The 26,558-nt window shown below is 42.5% G+C and overlaps 2 protein-coding genes across 3 annotated transcripts in view; both read left to right on the plus strand.

The window, feature by feature from the left end:
• Positions 1–685: 685 nt before the first annotated feature.
• On the plus strand, positions 686–7,116 carry myclb (MYCL proto-oncogene, bHLH transcription factor b). Of its 2 annotated transcripts, none has more exons than XM_084312826.1 (3): positions 686–918; positions 1,723–2,408; positions 4,068–7,116. In XM_084312826.1, the coding sequence occupies exons 2-3, from the start codon at positions 1,787–1,789 to the stop codon at positions 4,871–4,873; spliced, it is 1,428 nt and encodes a 475-aa protein (XP_084168952.1). In that variant the 5' UTR covers positions 686–918; positions 1,723–1,786; the 3' UTR covers positions 4,874–7,116. The 2 variants fall into 2 exon arrangements, with proteins under 2 accessions (XP_084168952.1, XP_084168953.1); XM_084312827.1 differs by having other exon boundaries at positions 1,727–2,408.
• Positions 7,117–9,570: 2,454 nt separating this feature from the next.
• Positions 9,571–26,558, plus strand: part of trit1 (tRNA isopentenyltransferase 1) — a gene marked incomplete at its 5' end in the record, with an annotated part of 122,153 nt that continues 105,165 nt past the window's right edge. The window contains one exon of the mRNA XM_084311796.1: positions 9,571–9,729. Coding sequence (XP_084167922.1) covers positions 9,571–9,729 — 159 coding nt within the window. The remainder of the gene's footprint in view (positions 9,730–26,558) is intronic.

The raw sequence follows: 26,558 nt of genomic DNA on the forward strand, positions 1-26,558 counted from the left end.
TCGCCATGGATAGAATCAGACATGCTTTGTTTACGCTTCTAGGCTACTGGCGCATGCCTGTGATGTAAGCAGTAGGCGCGACGAGAGCCTTGACGACCCTTTCGTCATCGTTTTATGCGGTTTGACAGTTTAGACGAGAGCGCAAAGGTTTACCGTTTCTAGGAATTCCACCCTGGAAGGTGGTCTCACTTTTTTACGGTTTCACCCCGTAAAAACGCTGTTTCCGTATAAACGAAAGGCACATCTGAAAAAATATTTTTGCGGATTCACCTGCTAGCATTTCCGTCTAAACAGGGCCTTAGTGCAAATCTTTTTAGCAGCAGTGGTACATAGTAAGTATAAATAATAAATAATGGCAGTAGAATACAATAATGGCAGTAAAGTGGCAGTGAGATGATAGATATGGCAGTAAACGAATATAATGTAAAATAAAAATAAAAATAATGTTAACGTTGTAATAATAAAATAATAACCCCTAGTAGTCCAACATCAGAAGGGTACTATTTCATGTTTCCATGGATTGAATCCAGTGTGTTTTGAGTGCCGCTGTCTCTTTAAATGAGAGGCGTGGTTCCCCTCGCCGCCTTTTATGCAGATCGCGAGCTCTCCCTCCCTCCCTCCCTCCCTCCCTGGATCATATAGTGCAGTAGCTGCTCATAGTGGCCACATCCGAAGCTATCTTGCCGTTGCGCAGTGGGAGTTAGAAGAACAGAGGAGACACTTACCCCCCCCCTTGAATATTTTAAAGCTGACGAGACAAACGGAGAAAGAAGCTGAATTAGAGGCAAAGACTAATTAGGAGTTGTTATTATTATTGCACCGCGCGAGAATTGCTTTTCAGTTTCGCCCACTTTTTTTTCGCACACAGCGACTCCATGAAGAAGACGCAACAAGCAACTTCTTCCATTTCAACACCGGGTAATAAACACTTGTCTCTCCTGAAACTTGTCTTTTGTACACATTCGGGTGAAAGTGTAGTATGGAGGGTGGGGTGTATTTATTATCAACAAACAAGTCAATTAGGCGACCCTTTGAAGCTCGCTGCATAATATCGGAAGTGGTGGTTAGAAAACACGCCTTTTAGCTAATTAGTTTATTGTTGCTCGACGCGCCGCTGAATTCTTTCTCATTCTGAACCAGTTTGACTCCATAGTATCCAGCTCGTTTGACTGCCCGTTGGTAGAACAGAGTAGCTGTATTATTTATTATTATTATTATCATGTGAGGTTTAAGGCGAACGGACGTTACAAGCGAGACTATAGTTTTGGGGAGTTTTCGCAGACATGATGACAGGTACCCGTCTGTTTAACGCACGGTGTCAGTGATTGGGACCACCGGTGAAAAGAGCTCTCCTTGGTACTTAAGCAGTGCTGCTGCGCCACTTATGCAACTTAATGCAACAATGTTGCGAAACTCTGAAGTTCTCGGTTAATAGAATGCAGAGAAGTTGCTGCAACTTTGTGTGACGGTAGTCCAGACTGTCTTATTTTCGAGACACAATGAAAGCCACAGACGAGGGATGATTGAACTAACTAACTAACCAAACCAGTGTGCAAATTATTCCGAATGTTTTCCCATATTGCGCAAAATCCTACACAGCCACACGATTAATCCATTTCCCTTGGCGATGTGTTTATTTGGCACACTGGCAGATGGATTTTTTTTTTATATATATAAAGCACATCACTGATGGGAATACTTGTCTCCTCTCTCTCTCTCCAGACAGAATTAACAGTAAATATTTCCAGCTCCGGGTGTGAGCTGCCCCACACGCCTGCGATCCCAAATGCCAGGCTTCGGTACCACCGCGTCTCGTTATGAGAACTGGGAAATGGAATACGACCACTATCAACATTATTTCTACGACGACGACCACGACCCAGACGAGGATTTCTTCAAGTCCACAGCGCCAAGTGAGGACATATGGAAGAAATTCGAGCTGGTGCCGACCCCGCCCATGTCCCCTGTCCGGACAGTAGAGGGGACTGGCAGGGTTGGCTTGGTTTGCCCATCGCTTGGTGACAAACTGGAATGGGTTTCTCAGTTCTTGGGCCAGGACGAGGAGCAGGACTTGCCTTGCAAATTCAGTCCAGCAAGTGAGACTTTTGGGAACCTGAGTTCTATCATCATTCAGGACTGTATGTGGAGCGGCTTCTCAGCGGGACAGCAGTTGGAGAAAGTAGTAGGAGAGCGGCTTGCCTCCTGTCCCGGGTCAGTGGCCACCAAAGTCCAAACGGGACACGGCGTCGCTTCCTCGGGGAAGGCGCAGTGCGTCCCAGCAGACGCGCCACTGCTCAGTAGCCTGGCAACAGATTGCGTGGACCCTACTGCTGTCCTCACTTTCCCATTAACCGGTGGCTGCAAGAAACAGGTGTCGTCCGGTTCGGAGTCCCACACCGACTCATCAGGTCAGTAATACTTGAATAAATTTAAAAAAATTATTGGTTATTCACAACCTGCAATGTTATTACATTTGATTGGTTGTCTATTGTTTTGGTGACCCCTTATCAGAAGATGAAGACTGGCATGGCACCGTGTGTGACTGCATTGCGTTACCTTGGTGCATGCAACACATGATCATAGTGGAGTGACCCGCCCATTGAAACATCTGTTCCTTGGCCTGACTCCAGAGCTGCCTGTTCTCTGCTAGTCTGACATATCCTCAAGTCCCTGCCTTGGATTTTACATTACTTCAATAATTTTAAACGAATCTGAACTGTACGCACATTTTTATATATTCATATATGAATGAACGTCATATTTTTGTTTAGTTGTAAGTAATGACTTGCCTATACTGTAGGCAATTTTCCCCTGTACTTGGCGACCTATACGTTTTCCATTAGACATTCTATGAGCCCATAGGACCTGGGATTGGTATGTAGGTTGGCATGTGATGTGGGGCTGGCCCATGATGGTGTGTGGAATGTCACAATGAGAACTTGTTGCTGCAGCGCAGAGCGCCAGCATTCCTCCACTCAACAGGCTACAGCGCCAATTGTGTCAGTGGGTGGATCCAGTCCGGGCGGCCGCTGACCGACGGGCATAGTAGGTAGCCTGTAGTAGTAGTATTAGTATAGTAGTCGGCAGCGGTTGGATAGGAAAAGGATGAGATATTTATGAGGTTGTTAAGACATTATATCACACTGTCTGAGAAACCTCTCTCTTTCTCTCTCCCCCCTGGAGAGGGTAATGAACAATATGAGATATACAATTGGAGGTAAATAGAAAAGTCACTAAGTCAATGCTGTGAAATTGGGGATTTGTGTTTATTGGGTCTATTGATTCGGCTTGCCCTGTGATATGAGATACCATCTTCTTCGGTCTCTTACACCTCCATAAAAGATCCAGTAATAGCCAAGTGCCCCTCCCTCCCCGGCCTCATTGTCCATCACCTTTCCATCAACCTCTTCACCGGCCTATACTGATATTCACATGTGGAGATTACCCCATCTCTGAGCCGGCAAATCCATCAGGGATGTAATTACTTTGAAAGTCTTTTTCAATTTACAAGAGCAATGAAATGTCCCAAGAGTCTAGCCATTTGCTAGGGATTCAAGTAGACGATTTTACACATGCTTAAAACCTCATCTACACTTGCGTAAATGGAACGGGAAGTGGTTCTTAAAAGTGCACAACGCTAAATATTACTCTGCTCCCTTTTGACAAGTCTTGAGGAGAACTGTAATTTGCCCCGAGTGCTTCTTCACCGAGGTTCTCTCTCTCTCTCATCCTCGTTCTAAATCTACATGACTGAAGTGAAGGGGATTTCCACCTGGGGAGGTGACCTAATGTCATGATTATTCACAGCGTTTGAGAATGGTGCATTCTGCAGTGTGCGTGTGTGTGTGAGGGAGAGAAACGGTGTGCGTTTCAAGAGGTTGTGTGGAGTTCACTGTTACAGAAGCGTTTAGTTAGCGCAGCACTACAGGGACGTGCCGAGTGCATGGAGACGGTGTGGTCGCTGAGCCGGACCCATCCACATCTGCTCGTCATCCTTCTCACGCACTCATCGCCGCCATAATCCCCTTTCTAAAGTGTAATCGATTCTCCATTGCTCTCTTTTTTAGATGAAGACGATGACGACGATGATGACGATGATGATGAAGATGACGATGACGATGATGAGGAGGAGATCGATGTAGTCACCGTGGAGCACAAGCAGCAGCACAAGCCTCGGCGACTGGTCAACACTCGCAAGCCGGTGACCATAATGGTGCGAGCGGACCCCCTGGACCCTGGCATGAAGCGTTTCCACATCTCCATCCACCAGCAGCAGCACAACTACGCTGCCCCATCCCCGGATACGCTCCCCCCGCCGCCCCTCGAGCCGCCCCGCAAGAGGGTCCGACAGGAGGCCTCCGCCCCGGGGCCCCAGCCACACCCCAATTCTCAACCCCACCAGCCGCGACCGGGCCACACCCCCCAGAACTTTGAAAGCGGGAAATATTGCGCCGCTGTGGGGCCTGAGTCGCCCAACGCCGACGCCTCCTCTCCCACCTCCTCCACGACCCCTTCCTCTCCTCCCCACTCCTCCTCGTTGCATCCCCACCACTTCCCCCTGAAGTCCCACTCCCACTCCCACCCCTCCAGCCCGCAGTCGTCCGACTGTGAGGACACGGACAAACGCAAGGCGCACAACTTCCTGGAGCGTAAGAGGCGCAATGACCTGCGCTCTCGGTTCCTGTCGCTGCGGGACGAGATCCCGGGGCTGGCGGAGTGCCCCAAGACTCCCAAGGTGGCCATCCTGACGGGCGCCACGGAGTACCTGCAGCAGCTGCACTCCGGCGAGAGGCAGAAGGCACAGGAGAAGAGACAGCTGAAAGCCAGGCAGCAGCAGCTGCTCCGCAGGCTGGCGCAGCTCAAGCGCTCCTGAGAGGACTGTGCAGACAGACGAGATGCTCCTGAGCGAGAGAACTGTGCAGACACACGAGACGCTCGTGCAGAACTGGTCGTGACTAGATGAAGGAGAGAAATGACACTAATGTTCACTTTCGTGGGAGCGGGTCATGGTGGACTTTTAGTTTTTTTGTTTCTATTTTTTTGTTTTTTTTTTGCACATAAGCATCTTAGTGATTGCCGAGGCGATTAGCCAGTCAGGGTGGCAAGCTGGGGACTTTTGGAGTAATGTCCAATTGAGTTACTTTTGAAGAGATTATTATGGCCATGGTTCTACAATTTGTGTAGAATGTCTCCCTAGTTAAAATCATTATTAAAATATCATATTAGTGGGAGAGAGGGGTATATATTAGCATGCCATGTAGGCAATGTTTGAGATGTTGATTATATGCACGTATAAAGAAATGAGTCATGAAGAATATCCGATACCTCCTCGAGCAACAACTTTCACTTTGATTTGTCAACAATTGTGAAGATTACACAATATCTTTTATTTCTGATGTGCCATTTGAGACCAGTCAAAAGTTGACAAGTCTGCTTTAATTGATCAGCTAAAAAAAATGCTTGATAATAAGAGTGGCTAACTGATTATCCTTTAAATCATCGTGTCGGCATCATCAATGCCAACCTTTGCTGTACATTAATACATTTTCATATCATTTGTGAATTATTCGACCGTGCGTTTTAAAATGATGTCCAGAGAAGCCTTTCGATGTACAGTATGTAGACTGTCCTCTTGGATGTTTGTATATAGCAACCCTGCTGTACAGTTCCTTCCTAACCAAAACCAGAGCAGTCTACTATACTTTATTCCTCCCTAGTTTTTGTTCTCCCCTGGGTCCTAAGATGGGGGGCCAGGCTTGCTGGCTTTTCAAAGATGACTCAAAAGCTTCTATTTTTGTTAATAAAAAATTATAATGAAAGAAGAAAAAAAAATATTCAAAACAAAAAGTAAAATAAAATCATTGAATATTGATCACACTAGCCACTTTGTCTCACCATTTACAATGCCTTGTTTTCCTTACTGTTTTTTGAGTTATTGTTTTTGTTTCTTAAGGTTTGTTGATTTGTACATGTCAGATGTCAAGAAGAAAACGTTTTGTACTATATTTTCCTACAGAGTTGTGTTAAAAGTGTGAGCTAACGACTGTTTTGTTATTGTAGCTGGTTAGGCGATGCGGGTGGTATGTGCTGGAAAATGGCATAATTTCTTGCTTCCCCTCTTTTTCCTTTCTCTTGTTCTCTTTGCCTGACCAACCTATGTTGCGGCATAAGCACCTGAATGCCCCCCCCCCCCCCCGTATTCAAACCAGGCATTGTAGCTAGCCCTCTCTCTCAAATCTGGCAGTGGGGAGAACTTAAGAGGATCTACTGCTTAAACTGCTGGGCTGTGTGTAGCCTTTGGTGACCTCAATGTCACCCGCTTCTCTGTGCTTGCTTTGTGCAAGCCTGGTGCTCATTTATTTCCAAAAGCCATATACGCCAGATAACACTGTAGCCCTGAAAAAAACTAGTACTGTACTGCAAATTACTTGTTATTTAGCATGTAGAGTAGCAAGCCCTCTTTTGCCAGGGCACTCAGGAAACTTCCTAGTAGTCTGTGGGTGGCACTTTATGTTTCACTGGACTCGTAGGTTATAAGTCTGAAGAAGCACATACCTCCTGCCTACAATATGTAATCTCGAAAAGCTTGGATTATTCCCCTCGCCGCCCACTGAGAGAGAGAGAACAAGACGGTTAAACAAGTAAAAGTGAAGTTCGGTCTGTGAAGGTGGGGGTAAGCGGTGAGGTAGAGTCGAGGCATTTTAAATTTGCTACTATCCGTTGTTACTGGTTTGGTTGAGCAAAGATGACCTAAAGAATATGATTTCTAACGTTCTCTCTCTCCAGTTCCTTCTCTACTCGCAGCTCCAGTCTTTTTTGTTTTCCTTTGCCGACGCGTTCAGCACATGCCACCACTGGCCTTGATCACTCCGTTTTGTTCTTGTTGGAGGGGTAGCACCTCAGGAGTGGTCGCAGTCCACAGGATTTTGTGTTTGGTTTGTTTTGGTCACTGGTCTCTGCTGTTGGCACATTCATGGTAGCAGTGGACCCATGGCTTACTTTGGGAGTTAAGACTATGGCGACTGTGGAGCCTTGTCTCTGCACTTTGTTTTCAGTACCTCATAAGCCTCTATGTATGGGAGAATAAATCAGAAAATTAATAAATTCAATGTTAGACATCAAACCCTGTTGTTTCTTCATTTTCACATGATTTATTCATTCACTGACCCCTCCCCCCATCTCTCTCTCTCTCTCTCTCTCACAAACACACACATTGAAAGGAAGTAGGCTATCCACTTGCTATAAATTGATTTTCACTATTCAAGAAGCCTAACATAGTAACCTACAGTTGACTCCCACTACTTTGGAATTTAATGTTTTATGTCCCATAAGTGCTTTCTCTTCATAAAAGCCACCTGTATGAGTGAACTTGTACCGCATCCTTTCTCCATCCAGCTTTTATTCTGAGCCGTCTCCAAGGCAACACATCCTGGCCTCATTGCCATGGCAACAAGCATCTTCTCGTCCCTGATCCGCTCTCTGTTTCCATGGAAACAATACCAACTATTCTGTGTATTGTATAGTAGTAGTAGTAGTAGTAGTAGTCGTAGTAGTAGTACAAATAGTATTAGAAGAAAGTGATAACAAAATAAATAATACTTGTATAACATTTTATTTGAAGTTACCAAGTGATGTGCTAAATAAAAGGAACAAAGCGGTCACACGGGTAAATCATCAGATATATTAAAGGGAAGACTTCTCAGACCCACTGAGAAGAACTGGCAGTAGATGAGGTATGACTTTGCACAGGCAAAATTATTTTTGGGGAGAGCAAGGAAGCGCTTTCTTAGTAAGGTATGGTACCCCTTTTTAAGGAAAGATTATGATCATTAATAATATATGATCATAAAAATATCACTATATAAAAAAGAATGATGTTCACAACATGCATTACTCATCAATGTATTATACTTGCTTGCAAAATAAGTGTCATCATATATGTGCATATCAGTTGAGTGATGTGCATCTGAGGGAGGTAGGCTACTGTGGTAATTAGGATGACAGATGTCTACACTAAGTGGGTAAGAGGTAGATATACTTTGTATGCCTGTGTATTACCCTAAACCAGTTCCCAGCCTTCTTCATGTCAAGGACCCCCAAATTGATACACATTAGGCTGTGGACCCCAATTTACCATGTTCACGCAGTGGCCATTTTGGTCTTATGTCATGCTTGAACAGTGGTGGAAAGAAATCCCAACCTGAGCATGACATGGGAGCAAAATGGCTGCCATGTAAATATGGATAATTTGATGAGATTTTATCTCAGGGACCCCACCCAGATGTTTTGTTCCTAGGTATAATTTAGTCCAGAATTCCATAATGAACTATATGGAAAGGTAACAGTGGAGATAGTGAAACCTGTGATTAGAGTAATCATCATTACACATTATCTTATTGGGGCTAACTTCTGGTCAATTAAATAATAGTGAAATTAAACTATTCACCATTTTTATGGGGACCCCTGGAACCCCCTCAGGGACCCCTAGGGGTCCTCAGACCCCAGGTTGAGAACCACTGCCCTAGACTACACAACTGACCTATAAATGTGTTATTTCTCAAAGCATAATACATTCATATATATGTAAATAGTGCATCATGGCCTACAGTCAATGTAAATAATTACCAACCTCATATATAGGTCGGTCGGTGTTACCAACACATTCTAGGAGGTCACTTTCTGAGTGAGAGGTCATCAAGTCCCATTTGAACCCATCTGTACACATGCCTGAGACAAGGTAATAGCAGTATTATTATTATGATAACAACAACAACAACAACACAAACTTAACAAAAACAATGAAAATAGGTTTGAAAGTCCACTCAACAGACTGAGTCATCAAGCCAAATGGACCGAACACATGTACTCCAATGGGAAGAGTAGTCTACTATATATATACCAATGAATCTGGACACAAGTAAAAATTGATGGAAAACAGGTCAATTATAGAAAGAGCAACATATTTGAAGGCTAATTATTTATTTTAGAGTCGACCAAGACTGTTAAAATGTATCCTAAAATATACCAAACATTGTGAATGAATGACTGCATCTCTATAGCCTAGCGTTTCTTCTAATACTAGAGCCCAAAGCACTTTACAATGGAATGAATGTACATTTTTCATTATGGGTGACCACAGCGGGAATCGAACCATTAACCCTAGCAGTGCCTTGCCTGACCTATTTTCAAGACATTCTCAATTCAGCAGCATCATCATTCTGTCAATTCTGGTCTCAACTTACAGTTTAACTGTGAAAAGGCAGCAACGCTGGAGAGTTAATTTAATTGTTCATAATTCAGCTTGTTGAGATCCACGGCTACAAATTGCATGGCTCCCAAACTGGATCACACAGAGTGCGTATTTTTATTTATTTATTTATTTGTATTTTATTGTATTGTTGTCCAGAACAAAAGACCCTCCCAGACATCTCAATATAACACCTCCCATCAATCAATGCTGCCATGGGAACGGCTTTCTGTTGCCTAGTTACAGAACCCACCTCTCATCCTCATCTCTCTTCACTCACTGCGCATGTGCGTAGCTGTCAGCTGGGCAACGAGGTTAGCATCATGGCGGCGTCCGCTCGAGGCGTGCAATGTGCTTTGCAAAGAACGATGGTTCCTCCTTTAGTTGTGATTCTGGGGGCTACTGGCACTGGGAAGTCTAAACTAGCCATCGAAATTGGTAAAAGGCTTCGAGGCGAGATAATCAGCGCCGATTCCATGCAGGTAAGACAGCTGGAAACGCGAGGATATTAGCATGTCTTTGACACGGAAGCCATAATGCTCGCACGACAACACAATCGTTGAATGATGACATTTTGAGGTTAAAACTAAATTGGCAGCTAATAGTTAGTAACATACACAATTATTGCTAAATAAAGTCCGCGTGGCAGCAGGCAGTTTGTTGCTTGAATGTTTGCAGAATGCAAGCGTCATCGAGTCAGCTAGATCCACTCTGATGGGATCATCTGCTGTCATATTACTCGCACGGAAATGAGGCACGGTGCTGTATACTGTATACTGTATGCCTACTTAGTTATTATGGCAGAGAGACTGAGAGACATAGCATGATATGCAAGGAGGCTATGATATACAACAAGACAAGACAGTCACAACAACATGTTAGTATATAGATGCCCCACTAGCTGGATCCCTGGATCTCTCGCTCTCTCTCTCTCTCTCTCTCTCTCTCTCTCTCTCTCTCTCTCTCTCTCCACACGTCCATATCCCCAGGCCTAACTCTTCTACCAAATGTTTGCATTTTTTATTTAGCATTTTGTTCTTCCATTTTGTACATTTAAGTTTTGTATTCTGTATAGTGTTTTATTCTTTGAATGAATGAATGAATGAATGAATGAATGAGAACTTTATTTAACAGATTGCAGAATGGGTACAATACAGTACGGCTCAATACACACAATTGTTAAGGGGATGCAGACCAGAGAAAGACGTTTGTCTTGTTTACATCAGGGTCCCCCATTTTCATTTCATATTGACATTTAAGACATATTCAACATACATGACATGTATGGCATAGGGACATATAGGTATTTAGTACTGATACATTTGTGACATATACGGTATTCAAATATACAGTACTGTTACTCATAGATCCTGACAGAGTATATACATATGATGGGGAGGGGACTGTAGGAGGGGGAGGGTGGGTAGGAGAGAAATATACGGCGGGGAGAGAATATATACATGCGGTGGGGAGGAGACTGTCTATTAGGAGGGGGTGGGGGGTTTGGACATTTACGGTGGCCAGTTTCGAATTGCAGCCTCCCGTAGGTGCTCTTTAAGAGCGGTTTTGAATGTGGGTAGGGATTCACATTCCTTTACAGCTTTGGGTAGGGCGTTCCACATTGATGTGGCATAATTGCGAAACGTGTTTAGTCCCTTGTTTGAGCCGAATCTGGGTTTAACATGATTTGTTGAGCTTCCTCTGGTGTTGTGGTCGTGGTATTCACTGACCTTTGGGAAGTATTTTGACATGTACATGGGTACCTTAGTCGTATAGTGTATCTTGTAGACCAGGCCCATTGCAAGTTGCTGTACTCTGTCGAGTCTGTCGTCTACTCTAAGCCATCCTAGGTTGTCAAAGTGTGTAGGGGTGAGGTGGGTTCTAGGGGTAAGGTCAAGTAGTAGTCTGACTAGTTTGTTTTGTGATGTTTGTAATCTTGTTTTTAGCGCCTTTGAGGTGCTTTGGTACCATGGGGGGTGCAAGCATAGTCGTAGTACCCTTGAATGAGTGCTCTTGCCAGAGTCTTCAGGGTATTCTTGTTTACCAGAGAGGAGATCCGGTACAAGAATCTAGTTTGTTGGTTAACTTTTTTTATTACATTGGATGCCATTTTGTCACAGGAAAGATTTGCCTCTAGGATGGAACCCAGGTAGGTAATTTCATCTTTCCTTGTGACTTTTTACTATGTGATTGAAGCACAATTTCAGGAGGGTCATACAGAACCAAGCATTTCATTATAAACATGTACCTTATATGTGACAAATAAAACCCAACCATAACACACACACACACACACACACACACACACACACACACACACACACACACGCGCACGCACACACACCTTCTCACCCACTCACTCACATCACTGTACATTGTGGGAACATTGTGCTCCTCCTCTCCCTATCTTCACTGCTGTCCCCTTTCTCTCTCTCTCTCAAGTTTCAAGTTTCTTTAATAGTTGTCATACTTACTGTTACGCTCCAGAGACTGTGCTAGACAAGATAGTATGAAATAAAATAGTATAGCATGTAAAATAGAAGTAAAAAAAAGATCAGTGTTCAGTATAGACATATGTACAATGTTCGATGCAGAATAGAAGTAACTGAGTTACCATACAACCTCTCTGCTGTCCTCTCTCTCTGCTGTCCCCCCCTCTCTCTCTCTGCTGTCCTCTCTCTCTGCTGCCCCCCCCCTCTCTCTCTCTCTCTCTCTCTCTCTCTCTCTCTCTTTTGAGCCAATAAGATACATAGACTTATTGCTTGCATGATGCGTTCACTAGGGCTAGGCTACAATGTAGAAGCCTAAGTAGAGGTAAACATTTCCCCAAAGTCTTTTAAAGGCTTTAACAGTTGCACAGCCAATTGTCTCTCTCTCTCTCTCTCTCCCTCACACACAGTGAAGGGAGAGAGGTAATGCACTTGTATAATAATTCACCATTTAGCTTTCAGTTTGTTGTCTTTCCACAGACTACAGAAATGCCATGGCTTTTTGTCCATTAGGCCCCTCCTCTCCTTTAGTACAGTCATCCGAGTGACATCTGCCTGGGATCAGTCTCACTGCCTCCTTGATACACATTATACCTTGGCCATTACATCTGAACCCAGATCAGTCAATGCTAAACTATGCTATGTTAGCCTATAGGGAAAGGGCGTCTATAGACTTTCTCAGGCTGTTGAAAGATAACAATGTGGCGACACTGACTTTGATGCAATTGGAATATTAGGCTATAAACTTTTGACATAGGCCTTCGGTTCTGTGGGTGTCGGGAGGACTAGGCCAATTATTTATGCATTTCAAAGCAAACAAATATTGAATGGTATTAAGTTTATTAATGGCCTGATACTTAATACTTACTTAATACTTATTGTTGACTTATTACTTACTTACTATATACAATTTTTATTTAAAATTGTACACGATTGTAAAGCGTATTGTGGTGTGTAAAGTGACAGCATGTTTAGAGAACTATTGGATTAAAGTTTAAACCTCAACATCTCAATAATGTTGGAGATAGAGGCCTGTCTGTATAAGTCATTTATTGGTGTGTGTGCATGTGTGTGTGTGTGTGTGTGTGTCACAGTGTGACAACATGAACATCTCTCATGCTACATTACTTAGTCTTCACACTCTCTTGCCCACCCTCTTCATTCTCAGGCTCTGTCGCCATAGCAACCCAATCACGCACACAAAAGGTTGCCGCTGGTCTGAGTCCCCCCCCCCCCCCCCACAGTACCGCCACCACCCTGGTCTCTACAAATCGGGACAACCTCTAGCGTGACATCGATGACCTTATCAGCGCCTCGCCGGAGTAGCCTATCTCTGTTGCACTGGCATTTGTGGCATATGTTCGGTCATTAGGATGTTTCGCGGTCTTATTCCTGTGTGAATACAGAGCCCCCCCCCTCATTCTGTGTCCTTGAGAGTGTGCTACTCCGTGGGGACACCTGGTACCGCTAACTGGGTTACGCTAATAACATTTCAGCCCAGAATATCCCTACTAGCACATCGCTAGCAGAGAAACAGTGGCCTAGTTAGAGGCAAACCAGCCTCAGCCTATCTCTCCCACAATACCTCGCCTTGTTTATACTCTCCTCTGTGTGTGAGAGAGAGAGAGAGAGAGAGAGAGAGCTTCTGTGAGAATGAGGCTGTGTGTAGGCTAGCGCTGTGCGTGTTGTCTTTGGGATAGGAAACAGTCTGGTCTTGTTTGAGAGAAAGCAGCATTGTGCTGCTGAGCCTGTGCACATTCAGAGCCGTGCTACGCTATGCTAGCAGCTGACTGGGCACACTGTGGCCACTGGGAAGTGGCCTATTGTCCTGGGGAGAATTGGTTCCCACACTCCCCTAACACTCCCATTGTGTATACTCAGCCCCTTTAGCCCCCCCCCCCAATCCTCCTTGCCACCCCATGTCCCTAGCCAAGAGTTCATTGGAAATGCAGGGGATATTATTCACTGATTTTAAATGGACATACTATCTATGCCACACACACAAGTGTCTGGCTGTACTGTCTGTGAGCCGGGGCTCAGCCACGCTCTCTGTGTTGAGCGCCGAGAGGAACTGAAGGTTGGAATGACTCTTAGGGCCCCAGAGAATGTGAGGGAGATGATGGATGGAATGTGGTTATTCTGTTCTGTTCGCAGATACTTAGTGGCGGCACTAGACACTTCAGTCGCGGTGTCGTCTTAGAGATATGGTTGGTGTGTCAAGGATTTGAGCTATTCTCGGGTGTGGGAATTGGGATGGAAGCGGGGAACAAAATTAACTTTTTGACCATTTGGCTGGTAGATTTTAAAAACTACCAGCCAGGCAGATTTTTTTACCAGCCAAAAATTATAAATAGCTTTTTAGTATATCGCCTTATTACTATATAATACTATATATAATATAATACTATATATAATACGAAGCTTCGTTCGATGGCACAAGCTTCGAACATTAAAAAAATCGAAGTAAAAAAAAAAAATGTATAATAATAATAATAATAAAAAAATTTAAAATTTTTTTTTTCAAATTTTTTATTTTATTTTTATTTTTACTTCGGTGTGTGTGTGTGTGTGTGTGTGTGCATGGGGCCATTGGGTGGGGCCGGGGGACAAATACACTGGAGGAAAGTAACCCAGCTCAGCACTGCCCAAATTATATCATCACTATTGCCTGTTTGAAGGATATCATCCTCAAACACATATACACCACCTACACGCCTATTCTCAGTCCTTGCCTCACAATGGTGGAATGAACTACCCACCCCAGTTAGGACAGCCGAATCCCATCCAATCTTTCGCCGTCGACTAAAGACGCACTTCTTCAACCATTATCTGAAAAAAAATAAAAATAAAAAAATAAAAAAAAATCTAACCCTAACTAACCTTACTGTCATGCACTTGTCCTAATAAACTAACCTACACTGTAACACGCAACACTTTGATGAATATTGTTACTCAGCTGATGGAGTTGTATCCTTCCTGATGACCTGTCGTACAGAACTTGTAAGTCGCTTTGGATAAAAGCGTCAGCTAAATGACTAAATGTAAATGTGAATGTAAATGCCTTGTAGAATTCCACACATAAGAAAGAAAGATACTGGGATGAATAAACAAAATAGGAAATAAAATGTAGAAATGCATGCAATACATAAATTAATATGAATCTCCATATATGAAATAGAACATTTAGATAAGGTGCTACTGAGATGTTTTGGTGAGTTCTTTGTTTTTTTGTGGAAGTAGCCCTTCTTAAAAATGCATGAACATTCACTGTCTGTAGTGGAGTTTACAAGGTCTACATTGCCGGACCATGTAGAATCCGGACCTTGTAGACTGCCATAATTCTGTGCATAGTTTAGTCTACACCGGCCATATTTCAAATAATCAAAATCTTACTTCATTCATCTTAAACATTCTTTATTTGGGGGATTGGTAGTTCCCATGAAATCTGAAGTTCAAACGACAACAGCGACCCACCTTGAATTAAATCACACTGTGTTGGCACACGGTCACGAAGCTTCGATTGCCAAAAAAAAATTGAAGGTCAGCCCTACTGCTAAGCAGCTTTTGGACTGGGAACAGATTGAGAAGCTACTGTAGAAGCCCAACTACTTGCCTTGGTTGAGGCAGAGAGTTCCTTTGGTTATATTACTGACCAGCTTACAAAAGGCTCATGCTTATCGTTTTTTCCCCTCTTCTCATGACATCAGTGCGATGTGAATTCACACTTGTCATGCGCTATAAAGGTCGGGGTGGTCACAGGACCTTTTTGACTTAATGGGTCACCTGGCACACTGGCAGCCACAAAAAGTTGTGAGTGATGGGACGGGGTGACTGTGGATGGGTGGACAGGGGGGTAGTGGGACCTGTACGATCAGTAGGGTAGTGAAGAAGAAGAAGAAGAAGAAGAAGAAGAAGAAGAAGAAGAGGAGGGTGAGAGAGGGGTGTTAGTGGGCAGAAAGGCGGGTTGACCTGGCTAGGGACTCATGAATGGGGTCCTCTGAGGTCCCAGGCCAGGGGGCAATTTCACGGGTCATGCACAAGGTAGGACATGCATTTCTTGTGTGTGTGTGGCTATTTGTGTCAAATGACCCCAGCTTTGGCCAGCCAGGACAATTGAAATCAATGGGACCCACCATATTCTCCTTCGGGCGTTATTAGTCGCTGAAACGTAACCCGACAAAAGAGCATGTTTGACTGGGGCTATTCATTTTCTGTGGAATGTCAGTCTGCAAGGCTGTGCTGTCATGCATCCTGCAGCCATGTGTCTACTTGGCCCATATTCAATGAAGAAGACTCATCTAAGAATAGCCTCCGAGACCAATTAGCCTCTGAAGTCATAATGAAGTTTTATATGGTTCGTGCAGCGTTTCAGCCTACATGGTCATCATGTGATCTGACCTCTCATTCTTAGAAAAGTTATTGCTTATGTTATTTCTCCTCATATTTTGCTCTCTTTGAGCACTGAGTGAGTGTGTAGGGGGTGAGTGAGTGTGTCTTTGTCTGTGTGCATGTGCTGGGTGTGTGTGTATTGGTGTGAATGAATAAGAGCGAGAGAAATTGTGAACGTGGTTCAGGGTTTCCGTTAGAAAAAATTGTTGCCGGTCTCCGTGACCTGCAAGATTTCAACTACCGGACAAATGAGATTAATTCCGGTCATAGTTTATTGAGCTTTAAAACAATTGATAGGCAGGCTCATGTCATCCTCAAGGCATGTAGATTTATAATATTATTACTTAAAACTAGGCTACTTTTGCGTATACAGTCATTAATATATTCCAAATAAAATAAGTCCCTCGATACTCCGTCTCCGTGCTGCTGCTGACTTGAAATAAAATAGACCGCGTATGTGGCAGTCGGTCCGACACTGAACAGCAGTCTGTTATAATCACATTTTTATGAGCTAACGAATTCCGTTATATTGGACATTTGTATTAATTATATCAAGCGAAGAACTGAGAAAGCAGAGAGACTGCAACATTATCGTGGTTTGCGTGACTACTCTCTCCACCTCAATGTCACGCGGTCGAAAAGGGCGCTTGTCTATTGGACAGTGGAAATGTGTGTGTGGCTGCGATCCTGTGTGTGCGCGCGCGCGTGTGTGTGTGTCTGTGTGTGTACTGCGGAGCCCAGATCAGCGGAGCCGAGTTTTGACATGGCATTGATCCATTGTTCTATTGAAGCACATTACCTACCACCATCCTCTCGCTAAACAACTTGTAGACCACGGTGTTTTTATGAGTGCCCACAAGTAGCCGTTTTAATAATATAATAAGCCGCGCGCCTCGGTAATAATAATAAGCCGCGTTTTTTCTTCCTTCTTCCCAAGATGCACAGACATAGAGAGAGAGATAGATAGATAGATAGATAGATAGAGAGATTAGATGCAGTGTGCTTGTTTTGCAGTGAGTGCTGCGAGCAGTGGTAATAATAATCACTTCCTATATTTGGTTCGCGTTTGGTCCGATGAAGCGAACCGAGACCTACGTTTTTAAAGCTCTCGCTGACAACGTCGTTGTCATTATTAGAAGCAACGAGGAAACAAATGTAATGATCGTTTCGTTCATCGCATAGGCTATTTAATTTTAGCCTATTTTAATACAATTCAAATAATCAAATTGTGCTTAGACTCAGGGAATTATTTTCACCGGACATTAAGACCGGAGAAATTAAATATGTCGGACTTCAGGAGATTTTGCCGGACAAATACCGGTAATTACCGGCTAACGGAAACGCTGACGTGGTTACTCGCGCTAAATCCATGTTTAAATTCTATGCAGTCTAATACGAATTCTAAATACGAATGGTATTTATCATCCACTTTATTCATTCTGTTCCTTTTCTCTCTTTATCGCTGTCTCTCTCTCTGTGTCTGGCTGTCTACCTGTCTGGCTGCCTCTCTGCCTGTCTATATCTCTCTCTGTCTGGTCCCCTAGTATGATATGATGTGTCTGGGTGTTTGACGTATCTGTCTGAATTTGATCTCAGTTGATGCTTCCTCCCACAGAAGATTTGTAGCACCTAGTGTGTGTGTGTGTGTGTGTGTGTGTGTCTTCTATACACCGTAAATGTCTGGCTGTGGGCGTGGTGATGCATTCTGCGGTCACTGGCTGCTCTGGTGAAGGAATGATAGAGGAGACTAGAGGAGACCAGAGAACGAGGGAGTGAGAGGAGGATGGAGGAGGAGGGAGGGAAGAACAACGTCATGAATGATTTATTAGTCTGGCATTACTGGGCCGTTCCCCGTGGAGAGAGAGAGAGATGGAGAGCGGGATGGGATGGAGGGATGACTTGTGAATGGATGGAGCTTGGGGAGGAAAGGAGAGGCAGTCGGAGCGGAGGTTGCCAGATATTTTGTAAAGAGAGGTATAATCAAGGGGGGTTAGTATGTCGGGTTGCAGAACGCCTCTTATTAGGATAGCCTAAATATCTGGTATCGGCTTGTCAATGTCATCCTCCTGAAAGGACATTCTGGTCACATAGACTGGGTCTGGTGGATTTATTATAAAATGTCCATTCATTGTGGACTTTTATTGTGGCTATATTTAGGCTATATGATCTTTATTATTTAATTGTTTTATTTATAAAGTTGTCAAATGATTACAGTTGTTACTAATGTGTTACTCACATGTTAATAAATGGTAAATGATTAATCGCAATTGACACAAATACAAAATACTTAGCTAAATGCATTTGTAAAGGCTGTGGGGATGGAGCAATGCATGACAAAATGATTAGGGGGAAGTAATCGTGCCTACTCAGTCATCGGAGTCTTTAATAATGTTGAATATAGTGATCCATTTTTATGACAAGCACAAAACCATCCAGATTAGGCTATATTATACGATTTTCACTAGGGATGTTCGATATTGGCTTTTTACCGATACCGATATACCGATATTGTCCAACTCTTAATTTCCGATACCGATATATGCAGGGTTCCCCCCCCCCCCCCCCCCCCCAAAAACGGAATAATTTCAGGTAATTAACATTACATATCTCTTGTCGTGTAATTAACACAACATTATGCATACTTTGACAATAAATAAAATAATAATTTGTTCTTACTTGCTTGCCTGGGTAAATAAAGGTTAAATAAATGTAAAAAAAAAAAAAAAATGTTTCTTTGAAAACCAATACCGATATTTTCCGATATCACATTTTTATGCCAATATTGGTAGGCTGATAATATCGGACATCCCTCATTTTCACCTTTATCACAGATGCACACAAATGCACAATCCCAACATACGTACCAGAATTGTTTTTAGCAGCTGGGGGGTCGTTTTTGTGTCTCGTTAATATTTAGCAAATAATTTTTTTTAAATGCAGACCTGAGCAAATGCGCTCAAGGATGATTTAGGCCGGGAGATGCAGAGGAAGTCGTTCTGAATGGTGTTGTCCCTGTTCAAAATATATTTGAGCCCCTTTGGAGCCCTATCCCCTTTCCTGGTAAGCTACCATAAAGTGATTGGTATCAGCGGATCCCTTGTTATTTATAGTTTCTATTATGATAACATTTTCTGTTAAAATTACAAACCTTCACAGGTGTTTTTATTTTATTTATTTCATGTTTTACATATATATTATTTTATGATTTGCATATACAGTATATATATTTGTTTTGTATGGTTTTAAATTAGTACATTCATTTTGAGTAGTGGAAAAGGGGTAGGATTAAATAAGTATACTTCTTCCTACTCCTTTTCGAACATGTAAATTGAGTTATGTTCATATATATATATTTTTTTATTATTAACTTAATGGCCGCCAACAACGAGTCAACTCGTTATTGGATCGTTATTTCTTTCATTTGCTATTTCCATTCATAAACATGCAGGCAGCTGTGTGTTATCACTGGGGATGGATCTGAGATTGCAAAAGTCCAATACCGCCGCCTAATGTCTTGCGGCCGCTATTGCACCCCATTTCAAACTATGTGGTTTGTTTTCTGGGCCGAGCTGCGGCATGTGGGCGGGGTCTAAATACTCCGGCAAGACAAGCGCTTATAACTATGCATCGACGAGGCCCCCCCCCCCCCCGTTCATGTGCAATGCTGGATAACGTTGGATACACGATCGCGACCAGTATTTGGAATGGCGATCAGATAATTGGATTATTTTTGCAGTACATCATAGACAAGGTAAGGCATAACAAAAAATATTGTTTGTTTCCGGTTGCCGACCGACCCTGCCGATTTAGGTGCGACCCAATATAAAAAAAAAAAAAAGATTTAAGAATAAAGTTTCATAGAAATTGATTGATTGAATTGAATTGAATCTTAGTCAAACCTTTAGTATTATGGATATTAAACATGCTGGCAGAGTACATGCATCCATGTTGTTGTGAACATTTTAATTAAATAAAGAAATTCCCTATCCATAGTCGCCGTGGGAAAGAATAAAATAAAAAAATTAAATAAAATAAATTCCCTACCTACCCATGCCTTAACTGACAACCAACAGGAAACAAACAATATTTTCTTTATGCCTAAGGACTATATGTTATCAATCTTGCGTTGACCTAACCGTTAGCATTGCGGCTAGCGCAAATGAGCTAATAAGGTACTGAATTCATACAGTAGCTTGTTAGCTAGCGTCGAAATCCGTGTGTCGCGTTGACGATGACGTCACGGCGCCCCAGCTACACTGTCGGGGGGGGGGGGTACCGTCTTTATATCTATCTAATCTATGGGGGGTACTACCAAGTCGAGTAGGTAGTAGGGCACCATGCAGACCGTGGAAAAGCGGCATACGAGAATACTTCATAATGTTTCATGCAATTAAAAAGTAAATGTATATATATATGATGATGATGCACACACACGTTTACAGTGTTTTGTTTACCAGTAGGATGTTATAACATTGCTGATAATAAAAATCATAAGTCTAAGCTATCAAGTCTCCCGTGATTTTACATATACTATATATTAAAAGTATAGGCGGACCATTCCTTGGTTACAAGATTATTATTTTCTCACAGTAGTGTGTGTGTATTTTTGGCTAAAGTGGATAGAAAACAGTACTGTGCTAAAGTCTTAGGCACCCACGAGTATTTATATAAATGGTCTTAGATGTTAATAAAAAAAGTTCTGTATAGTGTGTCAGTAGACTACTCTTTTAGATTTTTAGAAATGTTTAATTAAATTATTTTTGAAAGCATCTTCATGGTTTAATGCAGACATATGTTGCAGGGACTATTTTAATCGTCATGTTGGCGTGACTGTAGGCTTTAAGCATTTTTAAGGGCTTTAGAGGAAATGTCAAAATATCGTGATGTGTATCGTGACATAGCCAAAAAATATTGTGATATCATTTAGAGGCCATATCGCCCAGCCCTAGTGTAACGTATCCCGTTGGTAGTGATCAAAACATGGAGGGGCCCCCCGTCCCCCCCCCTTTCATGCGTGCATGATGAAACATAATACCGATAATCTAGCGTTGATTTCAGATTGATTGTTGATCCAAGCGAGGAATGGCAACGTGTTTAGTGAATTGCACTAAAACGCTGTTTAGCAGCATTTCCCGGGATTACACGGAATTACCCTAAAACTACCGGTATACTCATATTCACCACAGTATCAAACGGAAATGTATTGATGAAAAAATTATCTCTTTTTTTAAACTTGACCGGAAGAAACTCAATGACAATCGACTGTCATTAGATCCATAGCTATAATATTTAATATAGTTTCAGCACTACAAACACCGGCATATACCCCCATTCCATTACAGCCCTGGCACAAACGGCCATACACCCACAGCGACCTCCGGCGGTCAATGAGTTAATTTCATTGCTAGAGAGATCAATGATTTGTTTTTGTTTGATATTGTTTGTATTTACATGTTCGAAATATAGATAAAATCAAAACCGTTCAAATTGAGCCTGCTAGAGCCTATGAAAAACGGTAATGTTGGCAAGCTGAAATTCAATGTTGGCAGACACAATATTAAAAAAATCACCCAGTTATGTCGGTACAGATGAGCTTGAATCTGAATCTGAATTTGGGAAAGCACGGATAATGAGACGGACATTAGGGCTGGGCGATTCTTGCTCAAATGTGAATCACGATTTTTCTCTAAGAATTGAGATCACGATTCTCTCACACGATTCTTATTTTTTTAATAAAATCATTTATTGCACTCTTTCTTAAACAGACAACATAACATATCAAAGTGCTTGACTTAAACTTAAAAGTCTCTTGTAATATACAAAATAACTCAAGTCAGAATCTTCATCATTTAAAAAAAAGTTAAGTAAAAAGTTAAAGATTTTAATTTTTGTATAAAAAAAAAAGAAAAAAATCGTCATAATTTAGAAATGAGATTGCATAGGTCTATGAATCGAGATCGCGATTTTATTTCGATTAATCGCCCAGCCCTAACAGACATTGCTCATTATTATCTGTAAAAATAAAATGGAAATGATATTATGAGCTCCAATGATGCAGTGCACTCAGCCTAGGCACCACCATTGTGTTTACTGTCAAACACTACCTGTAGGACTGCCGTCAAACTACCTGTAGGACTGCCATCAAACTACCTGTAAAACTACCTGTAGGACTGCCGTCTAAACAACCTGTAGGACTGCTGTCTAAACTACCTGTAGGACTGCCATCAAACTACCTGTAAAACTCCCTGTAGGACTGCTGTCTAAACTCCCTGTAGGACTGCTGTCTAAACTCCCTGTAAAACTACCTGTAGGACTGCTGTCTAAACTACCTGTAGGACTGCCATCAAACTACCTGTAAAACTACCTGTAGGACTGCCATCTAAACTACCTGTAGGACTGCTGTCTAAACTACCTGTAGGACTGCTGTCTAAACTACCTGTAGGACTGCTGTCTAACTACCTGTAGGACTGCCATCAAACTACCTGTAAAACTACCTGTAGGACTGCCGTCTAAACAACCTGTAGGACTGCTGTCTAAACTACCTGTAGGACTGCCATCAAACTACCTGTAAAACTACCTGTAGGACTGCCGTCTAAACTCCCTGTAGGACTGCTGTCTAAACTACCTGTAGGACTGCTGTCTAAACTACCTGTAGGACTGCTGTCTAAACTCCCTGTAGGACTGCTGTCTTTAAACTACCTGTAGGACTGCTGTCGAAACTACCTGTAGGACTGCTGTCGAAACTACCTGTAGGACTACCTGTAGGACTGCTGTCTAAACTACCTGTAGGACTACCTGTAGAACTGCTGTCTAAACTACCTGTAGGACTGCCATCAAACTACCTGTAGGACTGCCATCAAACTACCTGTAAAACAACCTGTAGGACTGCTGTCTAAACTACCTGTAGGACTGCTGTCTAAACTACCTGTAGGACTGCTGTCTAAACTACCTGGAGGACTGCTGTCTAAACTCCCTGTAGGACTGCTGTCTAAACTACCTGTAGGACTGCTGTCTAAACTCCCTGTAGGACTGCTGTCTAAACTCCCTGTAGGACTGCTGTCTAAACTACCTGTAGGACTGCTGTCTAAACTACCTGTAGGACTGCTGTCGAAACTACCTGTAGGACTGCTGTCTAAACTCCCTGTAGGACTGCTGTCTAAACTACCTGTAGGACTGCTGTCTAAACTACATGTAGGACTGCTGTCTAAACTACCTGTAGGACTGCTGTCTAAACTACATGTAGGACTGCTGTCTAAACTACCTGTAGGACTGCTGTCTAAACTCCCTGTAGGACTGCTGTCTAAACTACCTGTAGGACTACCTGTAGGACTGCTGTCTAAACTACCTGTAGGACTGCTGTCTAAACTCCCTGTAGGACTGCTGTCTAAACTACCTGTAGGACTGTAAACTACCTGTAGGACTGCTGTCTAAACTACCTGTAGGACTGTTGTCGAAACTACCTGTAGGACTACCTGTAGGACTGCTGTCTAAACTACCTGTAGGACTGCTGTCTAAACTACCTGTAGGACTGCTGTCTAAACTACCTGTAGGACTACCTGTAGGACTGCTGTCTAAACTACCTGTAGGACTGCCGTCAAACTACCTGTAGGACTGCTGTCTAAACTACCTGTAGGACTGCTGTCTAAACTACCAGTAGGACTGCTGTCTAAACTACCTGTAGGACTGCTGTCTAAACTACCTGTAGGACTGCTGTCAAAACTACCTGTAGGGCTGCTGTCTAAACTACCTGTAGGACTGTAGGACTGCTGTCTAAACTCCCTGTAGGACTGCTGTCTAAACTACCTGTAGGACTGCTGTCTAAACTCCCTGTAGGACTGCTGTCTAAACTACCTGTAGGACTGCTGTCTAAACTACCTGTAGGACTGCTGTCTAAACTCCCTGTAGGACTGCTGTCTAAACTCCCTGTAGGACTGGCCTGTCTCATCGTTTGGATCCACAGAAATATTAGTATAATCTTTGGAAAAGAGAAAAATAACAAAGGCTCGCAATTTGGAGTGTTCTCTCCTCTCTCGGCTGCTCCATTTCAAAAGCCTAGAGAAAGCTTGTCTTAACTCATTGAGCGCCACACTGTTTTCCCATCTTTAATCTCTTGCACCAGCGTTATTGACCATTTTCGCAATGTTTGCGGACCCACCCTAAACATCGCCCCGTTTCGAAATAATCCAGTCTCGTTTTCTAGATAGTGAGATATGACGTGTTATATGCATATGTGCAAATCGTTCAGGTTGCTCGCCTGAAACCTATATTATTTCCAAATCAAAGGTATATACCAGGGGTAGGCAACCCTAGGCACGCGTGCCTGCATAGGCACCCGGGGGCATTTGCATAGGCACAGGGGGCAGCATAAAAAAAAAATTAAAATTATAATTTTTTTTTTTTTTTGCTTTGAAATATTATAGTGAAATATTTTGCACTGTTGTCGCATTTATCTTGTTGAAATCCTCCCACAGGTTCTTTTTACTACCACATATTTAATTGAGACCCTTTATTTGTTTATTATTTCAATTTAGCTGGAAATACATTGCTACATCATTCAGTAACATTTGCAGAGCCTTATAACAAACATTATTACGGTCACCATTGTGACCAGTGGGATTAATCAACAAATTGTATTATTTATTTGTCTATTTCATTGAACATTGCACATGTTAAAAGCCATTTTTTTACTCAAAATGTGAGTATTACCAAGTCAACTTGTGTTCTTAAAACAATGACAATAAACATAGTTTTATTAGGTTGAAATAATGTGGTTGTGTACTTATTTTTCTGTTAACTTATTATGGATTAAAAACTGAAAACCTTAATGCACAGTAACTGAACTCAATATTTTAAAGTTCTGGTAACTTATTATTATATTTTTTTTTACAGTGTAGTCTTGCGATCAATCAAAACTTATTTACACGATATACCTCACATTCACCCTCCATTCACATCCTGGTGTTCTCCATTAGGCCTGTAGGTGGAGCTATGACAGCACACGTACAGTACACACACCAATGGTGTGTGATGTGTCCAAAAATGAATGGGCAAATGTGAGTGAAATGGTCGCACTGTATGCAGCTGTTTGTCTGCATTGCATTCCCCCCCCCCGACTCAGATTTAGGGTTGATACAACCATCATAATAATATTGTTAATAATAACAATAACAATAATGATGTAATAATGTAAAAATTATCATTAAAAATACCTGATTATGAGAGAAAAAAAATTACGATGCATGGAATATTGTTGAGGCACACTAGTTACAACTATATTTCAAACAGGCACTCCATGTCAAAAAGGTTGCTGACCCCTGGTATATACTATAGATGTTTCTTCACAATCATCAAGGGGGGGGGGTCATTTTACGAAGTTGCGATCGTTATTGCAATTTTAACATAGGCAGCGGTGCTGGGGAGACACAGGCAGGTCCGTGCGAGTGTTTAGAATGGGGAAAATCTAAAATTCTTGTTTTTGGCGAAGAAAGAGTTAAGCTTGTCTTAACTCATCATCATGAGTTATGCATGTCAAATTGATTATAGCTATGACTATTAGGGATGCACGATAATTAGCCCGATAATTATCGGGCCGATATCAGCAATTATGACGTCATCCCGATAAACCCGATAACGTTATTGATGGCTCCGATAATATATAATATATTTTTTGGTAAAAGAAAATGTGGTGTGGGTGAATTGGGATGAAGGGCGTTTGTTTTTACTGTAGGCTTCTCCCGTTTTGCCAGTACAGTGGTACGACTGATAGCGTGTGGTTTAGGAAGAGGGCGTTTTACACAAATCCAGCGCTCCCTTTCTTGGCTGTGACATAGCCACGTAAGTTTCAGATGCAGCGCGGATGTAAACAAAGATGGCGTCAGTCGTGTGGGAATAGTTTCAGAGGGAAAAAGTTTGCTTGCTATTTGTAACAAATGCAATGCAGAAGTTCCACGAGGAGGGAACAGGGCAACAACTTATAATACATCCAACCTAACAAGTCACCTGCAACATCACCACAATGGTGTGTTAAAAGCATACGACGACGCGCGAGCAGCTAAAGCTTATTGCTCCGTAGCAGTCTGCTCCGTAGTAGCCAGGTTAATTTGCACCACCAAGCACTGCTTTAAAGCTAGCGGCTTGAGCCCTTGGGTCATTTCTGTCAAACTTCTTTAATTTAGCAAACGCCTCGTCAATAGGTACAAGCGCCGCAGGTTCCTTTGTAGCTGGCTTTGGATTCACAGCAGCTTTAGCTGCTCGCGCGTTGTCGTAGGCTTTTAACACACCATCGTAGCGGTGGTGATGTTGCAGGTGACTTGTTAGGTTGGATGTATTATAAGTTGTTGACGGATTGTGAATTTTCTGATTCAAATTATATTTATTTGGAAAAATAAATATGGTCACTTTATCAGTTGTCTCTGTTGTCTTGGCTTTGTTTT

The sequence above is a fragment of the Notolepis coatsorum genome, assembly GCF_963971535.1.
Source record: "Notolepis coatsorum genome assembly, chromosome: 4".
Lineage (NCBI taxonomy): Eukaryota > Metazoa > Chordata > Actinopteri > Aulopiformes > Paralepididae > Notolepis > Notolepis coatsorum.

Bases quoted from the DNA above. Each gene is read 5' to 3' on its own strand.
- myclb (XM_084312826.1), top strand. From the start codon at position 1,787: ATGCCAGGCTTCGGTACCACCGCGTCTCGTTATGAGAACTGGGAAATG. The intron at 2,409-4,067 runs GTCAGTAATACT...TCTCTTTTTTAG, and splicing joins GTCCCACACCGACTCATCAG to ATGAAGACGATGACGACGAT.